At 36.0% G+C, this 19,126-nt stretch overlaps 1 protein-coding gene across 1 annotated transcript; it reads left to right on the top strand.

Annotated features, from left to right (window-relative positions):
- The first annotated feature begins 219 nt into the window (after window positions 1-219).
- Window positions 220-17,257, top strand: LOC122146408 (guanine nucleotide-binding protein G(z) subunit alpha-like). Its single transcript, XM_042764842.1, has 2 exons — window positions 220-346; window positions 16,571-17,257. The coding sequence occupies exons 1-2, from the start codon at window positions 314-316 to the stop codon at window positions 16,913-16,915; spliced, it is 378 nt and encodes a 125-aa protein (XP_042620776.1). The 5' UTR covers window positions 220-313; the 3' UTR covers window positions 16,916-17,257.
- Window positions 17,258-19,126: the final 1,869 nt, after the last annotated feature.

Here is a 19,126-nt window from a genome sequence, read left to right as displayed (position 1 = left end):
TGAAGCGATTGTGGGCCGATCCAGGGGTCCAGGAGTGCTTCTGCCGCTCCAATGAATACCACCTAGAGGATAATACAGCCTATTATCTAAACGACCTGGACAGGATTTTTCTGCACCAGAGTACATCCCAACCGTTGAAGACATTCTGCGCTCACGTGACATGACCACTGGCATTGTTGAGAACAAATTCACCTTCAAGGAGCTCACCTTCAAAATGGTGGACGTGGGCGGCCCAACGTTCAGAAAGAAAGAAGTGGATCCACTGTTTTGAGGGGTGTGACTGCCATTATATTCTGTGTGGAGCTCAGTGGCTATGACCTCAAGCTTTATGAAGACAAACCAGACGGTAAGGAGAGCCCAATTTTGTATTCGGGCCTTTGGTGCAAACAGATAATGCAAGCAGCAACACATGAACCAAACTGTTATCTGCACTAGGCTATGCACGTCTCTACAGTAAATTCTTCCCGTCTGTGGCACTGACAAACAAACTGCTTTTATATCATCTTGCTTCCACATTTCCTGCAGTACACACACTTTCAGTTACATTCAAGCTGTTCAAAGACCTAACGGTACCCTGCTAAATGACCAGCATAGCTTGTTGTGTTTTAAACTCTGATGTTCCAAATTAACCATCAAGACTACATTGGTAACCTAAATTATTACAAAGGTAATGCTGGGTGACCAACCAAGGGAAGGTGGTTTACCAGCTTAACCCAGCTGGTTTTGTTGGTTTTACCAGTCTCCCAGCCTTTTTAAAGCTGATGTGTTAACTGTTGGATCTTAGATGGGTTTTTGGTCCTTTTCAGCAGTTGGGAGATCACCTGGCCTGACAACTAAACACTACCTTGAGCAGTGTTGCGTTGCCTTAGAATGATATAACGCTGCCTAACTACCTTAGTATAATGCATTGTGGAAGAAATTAACTAACTAGCCATCACTGTTTCCAAAAAAAGCTGTAATAACTTTGTCGCACATCCATAATTCCAAATATGCTAACAAGAAATGATGATTCTTACCACAGGTTGAGAGCTGTACTGTTGTTCTAGCCACATAACTTTGCAGTGCTGGCAGTGCTGATAGCCTCGTGGGCAGCATGCAGATATATAGTTTGATTTCCGGCTCAAGATCCTTTGCCGATCCCATTCCCTTTTCTCTGCCCTGTGCATCCCTGTCTGGTCTATACTGTCATATCCAATAAAGGCATAAAGAGGCTGAAAATATAAATTTGCAGTGCTGTTTGCGAATGTTCATTAGAACTATTGTTCTGGAAAAAAACATAAAATCTTTGAACTATGTTGGTAATGACTGAACTTGTGACCATAACTGGCTAATGACACATTTGGGAACTGCACCCCAGACTGGGAGACCACGGTAAATAAGCTAAGACTAGCAAATAAGTTAAGTTTTTTTTTTTTTTTTTTAAGCAGAGTGGACAACCATTGAAATTCATGCCAGCATAAGCTGGTCTTCCAGCAGGCTTCCCGTCAATTAATAGCAAATGATATTTACAGAGTAAACCTGATTATATTTGCCTTTGACGTTAATTACAGGTGTGCTTTTGTTAAGACTTGGAATTAACTTTTCTAAATGTCCGTCTAACCACATACATTCTCTCTACATGTGGTAAAGCGAATTGCTTATCAATGAATTCAAAAATTGCATACCTGTGTGTGCTATGCTAAACATTTTCCCTCGACTCACAATAAGAACTTCCAAGTATTGCATTAGCCTGGAATATCAATTAAGGTTGGGAAGTTAAAAATAAAAGTGTCCTGCGAGTCTTAGGGGTAGGGGAGGGGGGGTGTACAAGAGTGATAATTGAGTTCACAGTGCAAGGTGTCAGGGCGTACCCGTGAGAATGATCAGATTTAACACTGAGGAAAATCTCTGATGTGATGGGGATCAGAGAAAGTTTGGCGTGTCTTCTGCTAGAATGTTTGAAAGAAAAAAGAAGTAACAAGTCAGTGAGGAAGTGAGGAAACTGAAGGAAGGAGTCAACGCCTCGCTAGGGGAGTGGTGAAAAGAGAATATATTGAAGGGGGAAGGGTGGACCTCCTACAATAGTTTTTGCGGATTTGCGGTTTTATCTGGTTGAAAACAATTGCAGCAGTCGGAGATAGCCTGAGGTCATCTTCAAATATAATTTATTAGCCTGAGTCTCACATGTTTATAAGGTGTGTTGATGATTTTCATGATAGAAATGAAAATGCATTTAAATTCAACAAATGGATCGTATTTTCTTAAACACAAGTTCCTGGTTTTACAGCATTGCAAATGATTCATCGATTAGCTTTAGGGTTAGAATATCATGAGTATACTGTTACAGAGATATGTTATATTACGGAAGTAAAATAGCTTGCTAACGTAATGATACATCAGGTTTTTTTCCTGGTTCATAAGAAAGATGTTGTTTTGTCTTTCTTGACCATCCAGTTAAGGCTCATGGAAAATCTGGTCTACACAGGGGCCTCGCAAGTTTCGTAAACATACGCTAACAGCTAGAAAAGTGTGTGTGTTTGAGCTCCAGGGTCTGGGGTGAGCCTCTGAATTAGATTACTCAATAAGCATTCTTCTCTGAACTGGCCCATGTGTGTTGCCGCTTGTGTGCTACCAATCTGCTCTGGTTCTGCCATTACGGAGCAGAATTTCTAAAATGACACTCTGCACATTAACTCACTCGCATGCATCAGATGAGGCAAAGGGGATCAGCACGGTCACCAAATGATTGAGTCAGAGTGGCAGAGAAGGGTTTTAAGCAATGCCCCGTGGTCTTGAGAAAGTCTGTCTGAATGGACTGTCAGTCACAGGGAGAGACACACGTATTAGAAGAGAAATAGAGTGACGGTGCTCCGAAGTATGTAGTTAATAGCAGGAAATCTTGGTGACTTGTGTGTTAAATATAGACAATGTTGACTAAGATGACAGGGTCGGGCAATTGACACTAAAAGCTTTCATGCTGCAGTAATATGTCTAGACAACCACTACTGTATATAGGACTTTTGAACACCAGTCATTATATAGGAAAACAGGTCTATATTAAAATGTCTGATTAAATGAACAGCTGTTTTCGCAGCATATTAAACCATTATACAGCTACAGGCTGAAGTGCCATGCTCACTCAAAAAGATTTTTGAGCCAGAAGGATTTTGAATGGAACAAATAAATGAGTCACAATTGCTGAATAGTCATGAAGTAAGGTCAACTAGTTAATCTAGATTTTTTTTCTATTGTATTTTAAGAAAATAATTCTAATTTTAGGCTTTAATTAGCATGCTAACAGTGTTTTGTGTCATAGCTGTTACACAATTTGCATAGCAAAACCCTCCCCTACAGCAAAACACGTTGCTCACAGAAGGGTGTCTTTGGCTGTTTTTTGCATCCCAAGTAGATTTTTGAGTATCCTGTTGCATTTGGTATCAATGACATTTTTTAAATAGAATTAATACTTGATAAGAATTAATAATTAACAGTAAAGACATTTATAAGGTTTCAAAAGATATCTGTTTCAAATACACACTGTTTTTATGAACTCCTAAAGAAAAAACTCTAGTACACAGTAGTGTGTAAAACTCTCGGACGTATTTTAAACATTCTATGCCGCGAACTTTAAATATTTCACATACTTTTGAGAATCCAACATTTAGTCAATCCTGATAAGTGCTCGTCATCACAGTTGTAAACATGAAGGCTTTCTTTTTTTCGTGAGGGGCATCTTTTTTCCAGGCGGAACGTTGAAGAACGCGACACGCACGTCTACCGGAAATCCTGTATAATTCAACCAATCCGACAACGACTTCAAAACTCCCAAAGTGTTTCCACTTTTGTGCAAACTCACATAGTGTTTATACAGAATTTATTCAGCCTGCTAAAAAGACAAATTTTCATCAGCATACAATGATGAAGTTAGGTGGGATGAAGTCTAATTCTCATCTCCATCCACTGTCAAATAAATATCACAAACAAACGCTTCAGGGGATTCCTCCATTGAAATCCGCAAGAGTGCAAATAAAGACACCTTTGTTAGTTATACACATAACAAGTATAACAAGCTAATGTTGATTAGAAAGCCAAGAAAAAAACTTAAGCGTCAGAGATGACGTAAATGTCTTAGGGCATTTTACAAAATTTGTGGCATCATGGGTTCAGTTCATTTTCAATGAGAGAGAGACTGGATGAACAGCATGAATGATTAATTAAAAGCGATTCCACTCACAATAAATCTAACAAGAGACACCATAAAGCTAAAATTAGTTGACGCGGGCGTGGCTCACACCGCCATTCGTGAGGCAGTTTTCTGCATATATGTAAAATGCCCCTCGACTATCCACAAATGATCACAAAAGACTTTCTAATCACAAAAGTTTCTAATGCCAAATATAAACATTTTTCTTACCTCTACGTATGGAAGATTTTCTCTGATGAATCTCCCTTCCGACTGTTTGGGACATCTGGAAAATTGATTGTTCGGAGAAGAAAAGGTGAACGCTAGCATGAGTCCTGTGTTGTGCCAACAGTGAAGCATCCTGAGACCATCCATGTGTGGGGTAGCTTTTCAACCAAGGGAGTGGGCTCTTTCACAATTCTGCCCCAAAAACACTGCCAGGAATAAAGAATGGTATCAAAACGTCCTGCAAGAGCGACTTCTTCCAAAGATCCATGAACAATTTGGGTGTTGATCCGTGGTTTTTCCAGCATGATGGAGCACCATGTCACAAAACAAGAGAGATAAAGAAGTGGCTTGAAGATCATTACATAGAAATGCACGTGGACATGCAGAAGCCCACAAATTGTGATCAACTCCGAGAACAAATAAGGCAAGAATGGATCACCATCAGTCAGGATTTGGCCCAGAAGCTAATATCCAGCATGCCAAAGCGAATTGCAGAGGTTATGAAGAACAACAACAAAAAAAATAAATAACTAATTATAAAACATTTCCAAAAAAAAAAAAAGCCGTTAAAACTTATATGCATATCATTGTTTTTCAGTTTGCTGGAAAAATAATCTACAAATACTGAAGCAGCAAATTTTGCAAAACACAAAATTTATGTCACTGCCAAAACTTTTGGCAATGACTGTACAGCTACAGGCAGAAGTGCCATGCTCACTCACAACCTTTAAGAGATTTTTGAGTCAAGTGGGATTTTGAATGGAACAAATAAATTAGTCACTATTGTTGAATAGTCATGAAGTAAGGTCAACTAGTTCATCTAGATTTTTTTTTAATTGTATTTTATGAAAATAATTTTAATTTTAGGCTTTAATTAGCATGCTAACAGTGTTTTGTGTCATAGCGGTTAGACAATTTGCATGGCAAAACCCTCTGGGTTTTTCGTGTTTTGTTTTTTTTTGATTCATCCCCTTTAAAAGACCTCCCCTACAGCAATACACGTTGCTCACAGAAGGGTGTCTTTGGCTGTTTTTTGCATCCCAAGTAGGTTTTTGAGTATCTGGTATCAATGACATTTTTAAAAAATAAATGAATACTTAATAAGAATTAATAATTAATAGTAAAGACATTTATAAGGTTACAAATGATATCTGTTTCAAATACACACTGTTCTTATAATATATAAATTAAAAAAAAAAAACAATAGATACATGATGTCTCTGGAAACACATTTATAAGACTTTTCAAGGTTTTTCTAGAACACAGCAAACACTCAGTACCTTCTTCTGATAATTAATTATCTGTGTATCTATGCATTTCCCGCTGTCGAGAGCTTTGCAAAGAACAGTTTCATTCAGGCTTAAGTGGAGCAATATTTCATAGATGGTGGTTCACCAGAAATCTAGGAAACATTTCAGTTACAGCATTAAAAGCACGGTCACACTTTAGCTTGGAGACCAGTTCTAACTATTAACTATGAATTTTGCCTCATTAAACTCCTAATTTGCTGTTTATTAATAGTTAGTAAAGAAGCTGATAAGTTTAGGAACAAGGAAGGATTGAGGGATTTAAAATATGGTCATGCAGAATAAGGCATTAATATGTGCTTTATAAGTATGAATAAACAGCCAGTATATTAGTAATATGCATGCTAATAAGCAACTTGTTCATAGTGAGAATAGGTCCCTAAACAAAAGTGTTACCAATCCCACCCATAATGATTTTCACCATGCTTCCACCATACTTTCAAGTCTTTTTTTCTTTTACCTAATGAAAGCAATTTAACAATTTAATTAGCTAAAATTCAACAGATTTTTATTAGAAATGTCCTCTCTTCTGTAGTCCCACAGTCCCTTATTAAGAGAATGCTTATTCCCACACATCTGGTACAAAAGCTTTCCAGTAATTCATCGCCTCAGCTGTAACTTTTCGGTTGCAATGCGCAGTCATTTAATTCTGTTGGGGACTTCAAGCAACAGTTGTCAATTTTGTGGCATGGCGCGTTTTATCTTCTTTTCCCCCTTCAACATCCCTTTCCAGGTTCCTTTTTTGACCCAACCCTCCCTTAAAAAAAGGTTTCCATGGCAACCGTTGCCAAGCAACAGAGCAGTCGAACGCTCCTAATCCTGGGCTGTTGACAATGAGATGTGACCGGGAGGAAGAGGTTGGGGTGGGGGGTGGGGGGGGTTTACATGGTGCTCCGAAAATACATAGACAATAGAAATGAGCCCATTCAAGATGTCGAGAAGGATAGCGGAAGGAACTGCATTGCGCAATGGTCTGTTGAAGCAATGCAGCTCTGGTGCCAGTTGGCTGGGAGGAGCTGGAGAGAGACTCAAGATCTGGGTCATCATGGGAGGGATGCTTGAGCAACATTGAAGGATATATTTGGCTTTGAGGAAGTTCACTGATGAAGGACTTCTGCAGTCTCCCACTTTATAACTGACATCAACCACTGAAGCACATTAGTTGATTTCCTTTTCAGTTTTTTGACCAGGCAGCGCTGAAAATGAAAAGAAATGCAATCATTTATTCACACTCATGTCATTCCAAATCTGTATGAATTACTTTTTTTCTTCTGAACACAAAAGAAGATGTTCTGAAAGATGTCTAAGTGTTTTTTGTCCATATAATGAAAAACAAAGCATTGTCTGGTTCCCAATGTTCTTCAAAATATCTTCTAAATTCCACAGAATATAGTAAGGCCCTGTTTAAACCTTGTATTAAGATTCAGTTTATAGATCCAATCACAAGTGGACAGCACTAAATACAGGTGTAAACACGGGCTGAAACGTTTGTAGATTGTCTGCTTTCAACCACTTTCAGAGGTAGTTGAAAACTGCTCAGTATAACTGAATACATGTAATCTGGATTACACAATCAGATTCCAAAAATTAAGTACTTCTAATTTAGAATAAATCACATAAAATACTTATTATCAGACTACAGTTATATTGATTACATGATTACAAATTGTTCACACACTAGCAATAAATTATTCATAGTTTATTGATTTCAACTAATTCTTCCAATTACACAAAAAATTAAGAGGCCACACAGAATTTGACCACTGGATTTACAAAATTCATTCGTTTTAATAAGTGTTTTCTCATCATTTCAACATCACATCAACTACTGATGAATACGTTATTTTTTATTTGAATTCTAACTGATTAAATTAAATGATCACTTCATCTTTTTTAGTAAGTGTTTTTATTTTAATTTTATTTTAATTTGACATTTTTATACTTTTCATTAAACTCCCAAATCCTTGCAGTTCCTTCATGAACCCCAGTTTGGAAAACCTTGACATAATGTAATGTTTAATGCACTTCATGTTGTTAATTTTATGTCAATATATTACATTTAAATCAATGAGATAAACCAATTAAATCAAAAGGTATCAAAAAACCTACCTAAAATGTGTAATGTAAACAGACTGTTACTAACTACAATTTTTGTCATGTAATTTGGAATCAGCATTGGACTACAGTTTGTAAATATTCGAAAACCCGTTCGACTGGACTGCTTTGGTAGTGTAAACACTCCTGTGGTTGAATGTGTTCAAACAACCAGACCTAATTCTTTAATATTACAGGACGTGTTGTTGAAGTGCGCTAACCAGACGGGATTTAAACTGAAATCATAATGTAAAAAGCACAATATTCTCTTACCATTCTTGATTTTTAACACAAACCCACAGCGTTCTGTGTAGTTTTTCAGCTATCAGAGCAGAAATGAAAGCTCCAGCTCTCTGCATCGTTTTCTGTTGTCTCCTTTCACGTTCATATGTAAATTACGCAAACTTATTTTGCAATATTAAAATCGATAAATCAGAAGAAGACCATTCATACAGCTGACCATATCTGCCTTTAAAGTGTTTGGGGAAAGTGGTTGAAAGTGGACAAAAGAGATGGATTAAAACACCAGGTATAAACAGGAATGTGTCTTCATCATCTTCTAGTGATCTGATCGACCAAAACACATCTTAATACCAGCTGTAAAGAGCGCCATACAGGGTCATGCAGGTTTGGAATGACATGAGGGTGAGTAAATTATAACATAATTTTTACTTTTTTTTTGGGTGAACTACCCCTTTAAGGATTTGAATAAACCCAGTAACTTTAAAAATGTTAGTGTGTAACAACAAGTTATATCAATGTGCTTCATATGCACATGACTGCGAATGACGATTTTGAAAAAAAGGTACCTGACACCCCAGCAACTACATAGCAACCACACCCTAGCAACTGCATGTGGTAGCAACATGCTAGCAACCACTCAGATCACAATAGCAACCGCTTAGCAATATCTAGGCACCCACAATACACAAACAAGTATTTCTTCTGAAAATGAAAAAAATGTAATTCTAAATTTGTATTTTGATGCATTATACTGCAGCCGTTGCCAGTAATGTTGAGGGATGACAAGGGAGCTAGACAGTCACTGACTCATGTGTTTCAATTACTGATAAACATGGATGTCAGGGGAAAAAAAATCCATAGCAACCCGGGCAGCTTAGCCTTCCTGCATTCAGTGAAGCTTTGAAGCTAACCATATTAGCCACATTAGCTGAACTGACTCACATTAAAGCAATTGTGAACATTTAAAGTTGTCAACCAGATTGTGAGAGTATTGAGACAAACAATAGCTTGAGAGTCAGCTCAATGCTTCCTGCAACTTTTATTCATATGTTATGAAAATTTTAACAAGGGTTGCCAGGCCTATGTTACAAAACCAGCCCAATGGCCAATCAAAAATATCCCAAAACCTTGAAGTATACCACTCCTATATATAAAACACGCATTTTACAGTCACTGTTACAGTATGTGTTAGACATAGTTTCATCCTGATCAATATTAACTATATTGTACTAATCATAAACATATAAATTGGATAAAACTGAATGCGTGTTTAGCTCCACTCGCTGGGCATTTCCCTATGAAAATTCCTTATTCAACAAGCAACGTTATCTCATTTTGCATAAATGTTGTGCCAGCCACATTTGTCTAATGAGCCTGGGTTGCAGTTCCAATAATAATTGAATGAAAAGAAGTGATAACTAGGAGTCTTTCTAAGTTCTAATACAGATAATCTTCGTATAATCTTCTCATCTTCAACAAAGGAAATGTGAGGAGAGTGGAATAAAATGAACGAGAGACAAATGTGAGACAAAGCATGGCAATTACGAGCAGGTACGGTGTAAATATACTTTATAGCTCTCTCTTCTTGCTGCTGGGGCTATTAGAAGACTAGACAAGAGTCATTTTTTCACTCAGCTTCAATGAAATGGATTTTCTAGAGCGAGACGTCTCAATCCAACAGTTCTTATTTACAGGAAACAAAGCATTAATACACTGTTGAACCTCCTTATTAATATTTAAGCCTAATGAAGGCTTGTGTCTGGAGTGCGCAGGGAGAGGCCGGGCGTCACGCTGTGCGTTGTGTCTCAGTGGGGCACCCCCTCCCACTGGCTTCCTGCCTCCTTTTCTCTTTCTTTTTTTTTTCTTTCTATCTCGCTCTCTCTTCTCCTTCTCTCTCCCACACTTGGCTCTGACGAAAGCTGCAGTTGGAAACACCCTGAGCTTCAACAAAGCACTTCCATCCTGTCTCCTGGGCTGCCCAATTGCTTAATGGACACTTTAAGATCTGCAGAGACGTTTGGCTAATGGTGTGACCTGATTACAGAAAGCCCAATTCAAGGCCATTGGAGGGCTCTCTCTGTAGGAATATGAGTACACACTTGGGCCTCAGCGAAAATCGCAGCCCCTCGCAATCTGGCAGCTGGCTACAGCTGTTACGAATAAATGTTTATGTACGAGAGAGTACGAGATGTTTGTACGAGAGAGTTTCTTTTCCAAATAATCAAATTTGTGAGTGCCATTTTTCAAAGATTACATTTGAATGTCATGAAGGATTACTCATACTATTAGATATATTGGCCTATTATGTCACTTCCTGCCCTGCGTGACCAAAACCTATAAAATGGCACATATTCCCCAATAACATGCTTTTGGTCCAATTACACAACATTCTTTCTTGGTCCTAGAACGACATTACAGTCAAAGAAAAGTCTTAAACGTATCCCTAACCTAATAGCAGGTTCATTGCTAAACTTCTCAGGGCCTCATGGGGGCGCAAGGGGGTCCGTGAAAAATTTGAAAGAAATAAATTTAACATTTGACAAAATGTATTTTGTAGAACTGTCAGTGTTGACTGTTAACAAAATATGTTTAACAGTAATTTCATTATGATTTCTTGAGACTGAAATCAGGAGTTTAATCAGTTATTTTATTTACAGTCAGGTTTTTAACAGTGAGAATTGATTTTATTGAAATTTATTGTGAAAAGCGCTATAGAAATACACTTTAATTGAATTAAATATTTTCAATGTGTTGAAAAAAGACTAAATACAAAAATGCATTTAATACAATAATAATGTTAGTGAATATATTCCAGGTTTTCTAAATAATTTGCTTTCATATATAGCATAAAAAAATTAACCCTCTGGAGTCTAAGGGTATTTTTGGGGCCTGGAGAAGTTTTGTCATGCCCTGACATTTGTGCTTTTTTCAGTTTCTTATAAATATCTAAATGGCTAAAGTCTAATCTCACTGTAATCAGCACAAATTGGCTATAATAATATGTGAGCAGCATGTATGTACATGATTGTGTTTTTGAGAAAAAAAAATGTTATGCGTGGTTAGTGAAAAACTAAAAATGTTAAATCACTTGAATAAGGCAATAAAACACATACAGAAAATTGGTTCCCAGATATTTTGAGAACTGGAGCTTGTAGCCTAGAATTTTTTTTTTCTAAATGATGTGAAAATCATCTTGTTTACTCACTTACAGAAAACAATATATTGATTTAAATTTTCTAAGACACTTTTTGTTGGTAAAAGTCATATGCGAGTAGGCGTCAACTATCATGAATTCACACCTGAGAAGACAAAGGCCTGCATAATGAGCTGCATAATGAGCCATTCAGTCAGCTGTGTCACTGAGAGGGATGAGTTACAAGAAAGAATGTGAGGACAAAATAAATCTATATAATTTTTATGTTTTGTAGTTTATTTAGAATATATTTAATTATCCCACAACATAATTTAATATTCACTTGTGAGTGCCAGTTAAACAGTTTATTAGGAAAAATCAAAGCTGACTTTCAAACTGAATTTTTGCATCATTACTCCAGTGACACAATCCTTCAGAAATCCTTTTAACAATCTTATTTTCTACAAAAAAAACATTTATTGTTATTATTATCATCATCATCTTTATTATTATTATTATTATTATTATTATTATTATTATTATTATTAATGTTGAAAAAGAGCTGAGAATTTTTTTTTTTTTAGGTTTTTTAGGGGGGATAAATTGAAAAGAACAGCAATGATTGTTACATTTGTTACAGTTACATTTATTGGTACATTTATATTATTTACATCAAGCTTTTTGAATGGTATAGTAGTGTATATTGTTATTGAACTTCATAATATTTCACTTGATTATACATTTAGTCAGGAATTATAGTTTGGAAAAAAGTCTTTGGAAAAAGTCTAACTAGTAAAATGTTACGACACGTTATGTGAAAACTAGTACAAGTATATAAATCAATAAAAAGAGACTTACTCATGTTTATGATCTCTGCTGAATAAAGTGCTTCATTCTTTTTTCTGAGGAATTCCAAATCTCAAATCCTCAACCACAATCACATCTTTTGGGGTGAATTATGTCTTATTCCTCTCATCGCGAAGCAAACAGTAAAATAATAAAAACTTGAAGAACAGTCTCGCTGCGTTGTCTTCTGTTGTGGAATTTTAATTACTTTCCTGCGCGCTTCAGTGAAACATTTGAATCTCAAAAGCAGCGCTCGGCGCGGGGGGCGTGGTCGCATTACAAGATAATGAAGGGAGACGTGAAAAACGGAGATCGCGTTGTTTTCATATGGATTACTTTATCACAGAATATTGTTTTCAGCAGCACTTGTTTAGTTTAAAAGTAGACATGTCAGGCTTTCTATAGATATCTCTCTCATGTCTCTTCGTTGAGTATTCACAGAGTTACAGTTCATTTTAAAGGACGCATTTGTATCTGAAGATCAGCGCAGACAAAGGCTGCAGACAGCACTCCTTGTTTGTTATCTTTATTTTTATAAGTGCACAAAGTTTGTTGTTATTATGTCTGTATACAAAAAAAAGTAGACCCTTTAACAGATTCGATTGATTTATTGCACTTATCTGTACGATCAAAACTGAAAGTGTAATTTAAGTTCTTTTCGGGGTTATCAGGAGAAAATACCCCAAAACGCGTATACGCGTTAATCGACTCCAGAGGGTTAAGTTGTAAATATAAAACAAAGCCAATTGAAGTACATTCTTACAAGAAAATACTATTTCAGTTTCTCTGCTTCAAAATTTCATGTTTAATTCAATGTGTAACCGTAGTTGTCGTTTCTTTATTAATATTTGTGAAATTTCCGAGTGAAAATTGTTTCACTGTTTCAATACCATTTTTAATTCAGTGTACAGTGTAATGAAAATAAAAATATGTAGTCATTATTTTGTTTTAGGAAAGAGGTCCATCACGAGGGAGTCATACTTGAGGATCCTTGATATAAAGTTTAAAAACCACTTTAAACCTCAAATCTTAAATCTAACCCTCATATCTGTCTGGTCGATGGGAACGTTGCTCCAGGACCAGGAGACTAAAATTCTGAAAGAGCCTCAGTGACGAGGTCTATACTTTTTCTTAATCACAGCAACTCTTCCTTCATCGTTTTCACATACTTCTTGATTTTATTCATGTCTCTGTGAAACCCACTCTCACTCACTATCATATGATCTTCTTAAATCACTAAAACACTATGATGTAACCTGTAACCTTTCAAACAGCGGCCCAGTCTTTATATCAGATTCCTCCCTCAGTCACAAGCTGCTCGTCCCAACCACGTGCCTGCAGCCATTGCAGCTCACGCTGTGGGAGGGGAGCACACACAACACGAAATGTGGTAAACGCTGCACACTATATATTGAATAATCGATAACTGTACGCTTATCATGTATATACAGTAGATATGTGATATATTGGCTTGTAGACTTTGATGTGCCTTCTTTAATTGTGGTCTTATAGTCTTACCTATGCAGCTAAAGTAGATTATACAGTAAATTATGTTTAGTAAACACTATAACCATTGAAATATTTGCAGATAGAACATTTTCTGGGATTAAAATGCATTACTTGAATGAATGATGGTATCGTAAAAGGCTCAGCTGATGTCGCCAGCAAAATGGTTCTGCGCATTTCACGGCTGTTATTTACATCCTGTCCTCTGCTTTTGTTTTATGGGCATTACGCTGGCAAACACAGCAAGGTAATTGAACATGGGCAGGTGACTAATTGAATTAGATAGGGAACTCGGCAGGGCTGGAGAAATAGAGGTTAATAACCGCGCTTGGCCATATGATGCTTGCTGAAATCGACATGATTCTGTGAGCTGCTTTTTCTTGTTGTTTCTCCTTTAGGGATTTTGTTGTCTTTGGCTTTTAATCTTATTTTTGGATTTTTTTTTCAAGTTTAGAAGATTATTATGCATTTTATTCTTTACAGAAAGGGACAATTATTTTCAACGGTTCCTGTTATGGCCTGGTTTATCTAACTAAATATTGCCTGATGATTGGCGCCATATTCAGTGTTGGAGCCACACTCTTCTAATCATCTTGCATTTTCAATAAAGTATAGGGTTGGGTGTAATGTGTTTCTATGTAACACGTTACTGTAATTAAATTACTCATCCACTAAAAAAGCAAAGTTAGGGATCACTGTTCATTTTTAGTTAATTTATTCACAGTTACTTATAAAGTACTAGCGTAACATACAGTAGACATTTCAACAGTTCTAAAATCAATATTGAATTTCAAATCTAAAATTATCGTCTTAAAGTAAAACTGAATGCAGCGTCTTTAACCCTCTGCACGCTGGCGCATTCACTTGCAGTTTTTCCTTATAACAGAGAGAAGAACCTAAAATACTCAGATACAATCTATAATCTATAAAGGGTCTACTTTTATTTGTGTTTACTGACAATAATAACAAAACAAACAGGGTGCGCTTTCTGCTGTTTTGGTCTCCGTGTGAACTTCTTTCTGAAACCATCACAAAAATGAACTGAAACTCAGAGAATATTTGACACACAGACGTGAGAAATATGTCTATAGAAAACCTAAAGTGTCTACTTTTAAATGATCCAATTTAAATCAAAAATGAATATTCTCTGATTACGTAATCCGTAAGAAATGAAAGCGAGGTACAGTCTTTCCCTACTCTGAGCTCAGCCATACCTGCGTGCAAATGCCCTCATCACCTAGATACAAAAAATAGATTTAAAAATAATCATGATTCATGTATTTTTCACTGTTTTTGGAAGAGGACCTGCTATGAGGAATACACCAGAATTTACCTTAGAAGAACAGCACGATCTGACACGGCTTTATTCAGCAGAGGATCTCATTTCTGTAATTTATTCTTACTTACATTAGTTAACGTGTTATTTTTACATAAACTTGTACTGATTTTACTAGTTGGGCTTTTCCTAAACATCTAGCCAAACAGAAATGTGTGCAAGCGAGTGAAATATGCATTCAGATATATAGGCAACTTTTTAATTACATATAGTTTAAATGTCGTATACAAAATGAGGATGTAATTTTTTTTTTTTTTATAGGAATGTTTACATTGCAGCATGATGAATGTTACAATCTAGGAATGTTTAGATTAGTGTTTACTGATCTACTATCAGATGTCGATGTTTATAATGCAATAAGAAATAAGAATATAAAAAAAAAAAAATCATAATTTATTTAATATACTGTGTGGTAATACAAAGCATATGTGCATGAATGACAGTACAAAATTGACTGTCAATTCGTGTACAAAATGTCAGTGTGTATGAAATATGGTACTCATTGTTTTGTTTTTAATGCTTACAGCTTGATACATGAAATATTTTACTTCAGCTTTTTTGTTATTTAGATATTTTACAGAGTAATTCTATTTGTTAACCAAAGAAGGTTAAATTTTTTATTATAATGTGTAATTATTACAGTTGTATTAAAACTAAAAGGCTAAACTGTTCCATGTTTGACTCAAATGGAAAGAACAAAGAGTTATATTTCTATTGTCTATGCTTTAAGGTTTATAGGGATTTTAAGATGTAATTAGTGATGTGAATAATTAAAGTTACTTATTGAATAAATTACTTGTCAGGCAGAGTAATAAGAAAATTAATTTAAATACAATATTGATGATGTCATTAGTAATTAACTACTTTTTGGAAGTAACTAACCCAACACTTATGTGTGTCATCATTAAAAAATGACAGTTAAAGTATTATGCCAAAACAGTGTAAGAATGAAAAAAAGATGCTTTAAAACCCTGAAAAAAAAGAAGTATAATGTTCAAAATAGTACTTATTAGGGGAAAGAAAATATTAAGTATTGACCTAAATACATCTTTATAAGTAACTTCATAATTGCTTTTAATTTCTTTGAAATATAGTTAAAATGAACTGCTAACTTAAATATACTTTGACGTCATTTCTATTGAAATTTGTATGTCATGTATTTAAACATATTTGTAATTACACATACACATTTCACATAAAAAATTTAAAATATAGTATATAAAAAATAATAACTAAAAAAAATGTAATACTGAATAACACAATACAGTTAAAAATTGTAATTCTGATGGCTTAGAAAGTAATAGCACACGTTTCCCTCAAAAAGCCACATGATTTGGTGTATTATTCTTGTAGCACAAACAGTGCAAGATGAGAATTGAAATACTTAGGTTTAGAGGCTTGTTCAAATTCATAACCCTGAGTGCGCAATAGTAAATGGCGAGTTTGTGGGAGTTAAAGCACATTGTCTGTCCCCTGTTGCCACAACAATGAATGTCCCAGATTGGAGTGATTTGCTGTCCTCATACTGGGTCATCTCTATTGACATTCATCCCATCGTCTAGATCTAGAGTGTCTCTCTAAATATGTTACCCTGTTTGCTCTCTTCAAGGTTAAAGGCCGCTGATTTGATCAACTCCAGAGGTTTTCCCCCAGAGGGAGCATGATCCCTTGTTAGTGCTTCAACTAACCATTTCTTGTCTTTGGTCTCTTCACAGAGCCGTATGGCGGAGAGCCTGCGTTTGTTCGATTCCATCTGCAACAACAACTGGTTCACCAATACCTCGCTCATCCTCTTCCTCAACAAGAAGGACCTGCTTGCCGAGAAGATCAAGCGTATTCCGCTGACCGTCTGCTTCGCTGACTACAAGGGGCAGAACACCTACGAGGAGGCGGCCGTGTACGTGCAAAGGCAGTTTGAGGACCTCAACCGCAACAAGGAGACCAAGGAAATCTACTCGCACTTCACTTGCGCCACTGACACCAGCAACATCCAGTTTGTGTTTGACGCGGTGACGGACGTGATCATCCAAAACAATCTCAAGTACATTGGGTTGTGCTAGGACGAGGGGACAGGGGAGAGGGGCGGCAGGCACGGCTTATGAAAAAAACCCTTGGCGAACGACGAGGCCTGCCTGTCGATCGATCTGAGTGCCCTTGAAAACGCTTGTCGAAACAGGAAACTCAGATGAGGCTCAGAGGAAAGGGCTACATGCTGCCATCCTGCTAGATTTATCAATGTCAAAAACGTACAGGTACAAGAGGATTTTACAAGGTTGGTATAAATGTGTTTGCACTGAACATATGAGTATGTAGACGCACACACACCATCGTTACGTTTGTTCACACACAACGGACTTCGGAATCAGCAGTAAAGCACATGTTTGACATGGAAACACTGGAAACAGATCTCCCTGCTCCTCTTTTCCCTGACTAACAGCAGGAATTCCTACCTGAAAATGTACTCACATTCCAAACCCATATCAAACCTTTAGTAACACAAAGTAGAACACAAACAAAATGCTCATCATTAACTCTCAACATACTATTTAAAATACAGTGACAGTGAATGGTGGGGAAAAAACACCATAAAAGTAACTTAACATTTAACTTGTGCTCTTATTATTAAGGAATACATTTTAAAGCTTTATGCACGTATTCCAGTTTGGTGCATCGCAGTTGGTGAAGATACACTCTCACACTACAGTTCAAATTATAATCAAGTACTTTTACAACACATGAAAACGGGTGTACTTCTTTAAAGCATGAAAGAAAATGAAACAATGATTTAAAATGTACTTTAAAAATTTTAATTTGACTTAAAAAAATCACTTTGATGAACATGAATGAGAGTTGAGAGCTGCAGTGGAGACGGTTATCTGTGTATCTGTGAACGACTTAAATGTAAGTGTTTTCCTCACACACAATCTATTGTATGACTTCATGAATTTTGGAATTTTGATTATATGGATTGCTGTTATAGTACTTTTTGTCATTTTTGGCACTTAACATCCCTTGGTTACCATGCATTGTCTTTGAGTGGAAAAGAGCAGCATGAACATTCTGCTAAACATCTCTTTTTATGTTCGACAGAAGAAATAACATTTGAAGTGACATGAGAGTGAGTAGATGATAAAATGCAATTTAGGTGAACTGTTCCTTTAAGTTTTGTCTTTCTTTATAAGGTCTTTGATTTGCCTGATTTAAGTAATGCTGCTTTCGGAGATGATATAAAGAGTTTATATGAAAATATAAATGTATATGAGAGGTTAAAGTATCTTGAAAGAAAGAAAAACCTACAAAAAAATTTACGATGTCATTTGGTTTTGCTCCAAAGGTGAAAACTGCCACTGTCTGAATATGGAGTCAAATGGCTTTTTTTACTCACATTCACCTGTAGTTTATTTTTTGGCTGTCTGACCCCTAGGAATCAATCTGTTTTCTTGTTTCTTTTTATTCTGTTTTCCTTTTGCCTAAAATAGGATGTAATCCAGAGTTTTTAGAGAAAGCGTCCTTCTTTCCATGAGAGTGTTACACTGACGTGAACATTAAGTGTTTCATAACATTCATTCCAGATTCAAAGAAAAATAAACAGTGCCAATATCAATGTAAATAAAAAAAAGGCCCGTCTATCATGTTACTTTTTCAGTTTTAATGGACAAAAAATATATATATACATATATATTGTAACATTAAATATGCATGAATTTGTTTACTTTGGGTTTTTGATAAATTATGGTTTGATTTACTTTCTTATATTTTTAGTTTTACTAACATGCTCCAGAAATATATCAAAGTCAAACACTGTGTACGATTGTACAGTTGTTTTCTGCAAGGTATTTATTGAAAAGAGTTTTATGTGAAGAGAGTCATTTTAAGTCCAGAGCAACCTGAACTCAGCACGAAAACATTAAAAGAGAATTTACTCAAATTTTGTCTGAATCAGAGAAAGAGAGAAAGAAAATCTATAAAAGAGCAGAATCTTTCTCTTCTGGTGTCATTTTGAGTGACCATTGTCCGCTGTATGTGTAAATACTATGTGAGGTACATTCTGTGAGACAATTAAAAAAAATAATTAAATAAAAAACGAAATCACTTTTTAAGATGTAGGGCTGATTGACAGATTAAAGGGGTCCATCGCGCTCCATCCTCCTCCTGTTCAGTTATGATGATGTACAACAAACCCAAATAAGGGCTTAAGGATTGAGGATGTCCACTAAAAAACAAAAACAGACAAATAAAGAAACAAATACTAAAGTATAACAGAACAGTAA

The sequence above is a fragment of the Cyprinus carpio genome, chromosome A10 (assembly GCF_018340385.1).
Source record: "Cyprinus carpio isolate SPL01 chromosome A10, ASM1834038v1, whole genome shotgun sequence".
Lineage (NCBI taxonomy): Eukaryota > Metazoa > Chordata > Actinopteri > Cypriniformes > Cyprinidae > Cyprinus > Cyprinus carpio.
This window is presented reverse-complemented; position numbering and strand designations above follow the sequence as displayed.

Excerpts from the sequence above, each read along its gene's own strand:
- LOC122146408 (XM_042764842.1), top strand. The coding sequence starts at position 314 with ATGACCTCAAGCTTTATGAAGACAAACCAGACG. Across the intron at positions 347-16,570 it reads TTATGAAGACAAACCAGACG|AGCCGTATGGCGGAGAGCCT; the intron begins GTAAGGAGAGCC and ends GTCTCTTCACAG.